General features: G+C 47.0%; 1 protein-coding gene across 1 annotated transcript; it reads right to left on the reverse strand.

The window, feature by feature from the left end:
• Positions 1-1,329: 1,329 nt before the first annotated feature.
• Positions 1,330-2,037, reverse strand: LOC149276650 (transmembrane protein 171-like). The gene has a single exon (XM_089503425.1). It carries the CDS (start codon positions 2,035-2,037, stop codon positions 1,330-1,332), a length of 708 nt encoding a protein of 235 aa, XP_089359551.1.

Here is a 2,037-nt window from a genome sequence, read left to right on the forward strand (position 1 = left end):
GGGGAACTCACTTATTATTACCCATACGTGACACACAACAGAATGTTCAGAATCATATACAGCAGGATGACAAACATGCAGACGGCCAGCAAACACCTCTCGGCATGTTTCTGCTGTTATTCCACCCCAGAGGAGCCTATTTCACTTCCCCCGCCCTCGATATCAAAGATAAAAGCAGGGCGCTTTATTTAATTAGTTGTTGAGATGTTTCCTTTCTTGTTTCCGGCCCCCGGGTGCCGCGTCTGTAACACAGTTACCACAGAGATTCAGAAGAACCAGAACCCCACATTGAAGAGATTTCCAATTGGGCTTCAAAATTCACAAATTGTCAATGATATCACTAGCACGGTGTATATATAATGGTCTAGAGTGGACCCTGCCACTGACATTATAAAGTGAAATGTACCCACAGCGGACTCTAGACTACTGTATTGGCCACGATTCCAGAATCTGCCTGCAGAGAGGTGTGAAGTCCCAATGATATCTGCATCAGAGCGGTCAATAGATGTCCAATCCCATAGCAACTACCGGTAATCGAATATAAATAATAATTATGAATAATAATAATGAGACATTGGCGAGGATTTTTCTGTCTGGTTAGAAATAACAAGACGGCTTTCCATCCGGCTCCGCTGTGGAGTTCTTCGGGGGGGGGGGGGGGGGGCGGTCGCTCTGGTTACGGAGAAGAGAGAAGATTTACATTCAAGGGGCTGTTACATTTGTTACAATTCTGTTTCTTTTTCTTTTCTTTTCGTTTTTAAAGCATTACAGTTTAAGAAAGAAATGGGAGTTTTTTTCTACTTTTGGGAACACAATCAGGGAGAACGATCCCCGCAGCATAATAATTACATGGGGGAGGGGAAGAGGGATCAACTTCTCAAGGGCAATTCTTAGCGGTCCCAAGGATCATTCGTATCAACCCGAAACTGTCTGATACGTTGGAGGTGGCTCCAAGCCGTAGATAACACATTGATTTCACATGTAAGAGATTTATCTTATAGATTCCATACGAATATGTGACCTCGTACACGCGGTATATCCAACACGCACACAAACGCACACAGATACTGTTTGAGGGGCAACCATGAAAAGATGTCATTTTATTTATCTGTTATTTAAAGTGGAAGTCTCACGGGGGGGAAAAAAACATTTCAACAGGCGTCATGTACGGTGCCGGCACTGACAAAAAACCCGGTCTGATTTCAGTCCTTTATCTGCAGACCTGGATATTGTCAGATGTGATGTTTTGGGTGACGCTTCCGGCTCAAACTCTGTACTGAGTCGAAATGTTAGAAAAAAAACCCCTCCGATAGTTCAGACTTTCCACGTTTAGGGTCCTGGTGCGAGCTCATAGTCACTCGACTCCGATGATTGGGAAAACGAGTAATACGATGATGATGATGAACTCTCTTCAGGATCCGGCTGAGAAGGGTATATGTCCTCATATCTTGGAGGTGGCTCTGAAGGGGGAGGCTCGTTGATGTATTCTACTCTCGGGCCCCCTCGCCATGGAACGGTGTGTACGTTTTCCCCGTCGCTTCCGCCGGAATCACGGTCGCCCCTTTCAAACTGGATGCTGTCATAGGAAGGAGGGTCCCTGCTCATTGGCCGATCATGTCCTCCTGCAAAGTGTGGAGGTAGGGCTGACGGGACCGTGAAGACTTCGTCACCCACCCTTACAGGAACCGGCTGATATCTGCAGGCTTCTGGGTCCTCCTCAGAGTCGCCGTCCCGACGGTTTTTACTCAGACAGATAGCCAGGCAGTAACACAAGACGATTAGTATGATTACGATTGTCTGCAGTAAGGGAGTTTCACAGACTTTAGGGGGTTTGTCTGTGTTGGATACCGGCTTGCAGGCTGGAAACACAAGTCCTGGGATACTAATCAGTACCCCGCAAGCCAGTAACAGCATCCCGAGTATTACGAACTGCACAAACTGCCGGCTTTTCCCGCAGAGGAAGCTGCTATCTGGATCCGTCGGGTCTCCTTCTAATTCCCTCCTTCTCCTCTCTCGTTTGGCAGTAAACGCTGCCAT

Source organism: Sceloporus occidentalis, unplaced genomic scaffold (genome assembly GCF_023333645.1).
Source record: "Sceloporus occidentalis isolate IW3139 unplaced genomic scaffold, rSceOcc1.0.p SCAF_232, whole genome shotgun sequence".
NCBI classification, from domain to species: Eukaryota; Metazoa; Chordata; class Lepidosauria; order Squamata; family Phrynosomatidae; genus Sceloporus; species Sceloporus occidentalis.

Coding starts and splice junctions, on each gene's coding strand:
- LOC149276650 (XM_089503425.1), bottom strand. CDS start 2,037: ATGGCAGCGTTTACTGCCAAACGAGAGAGGAGAAGGAGGGAATTAGAA.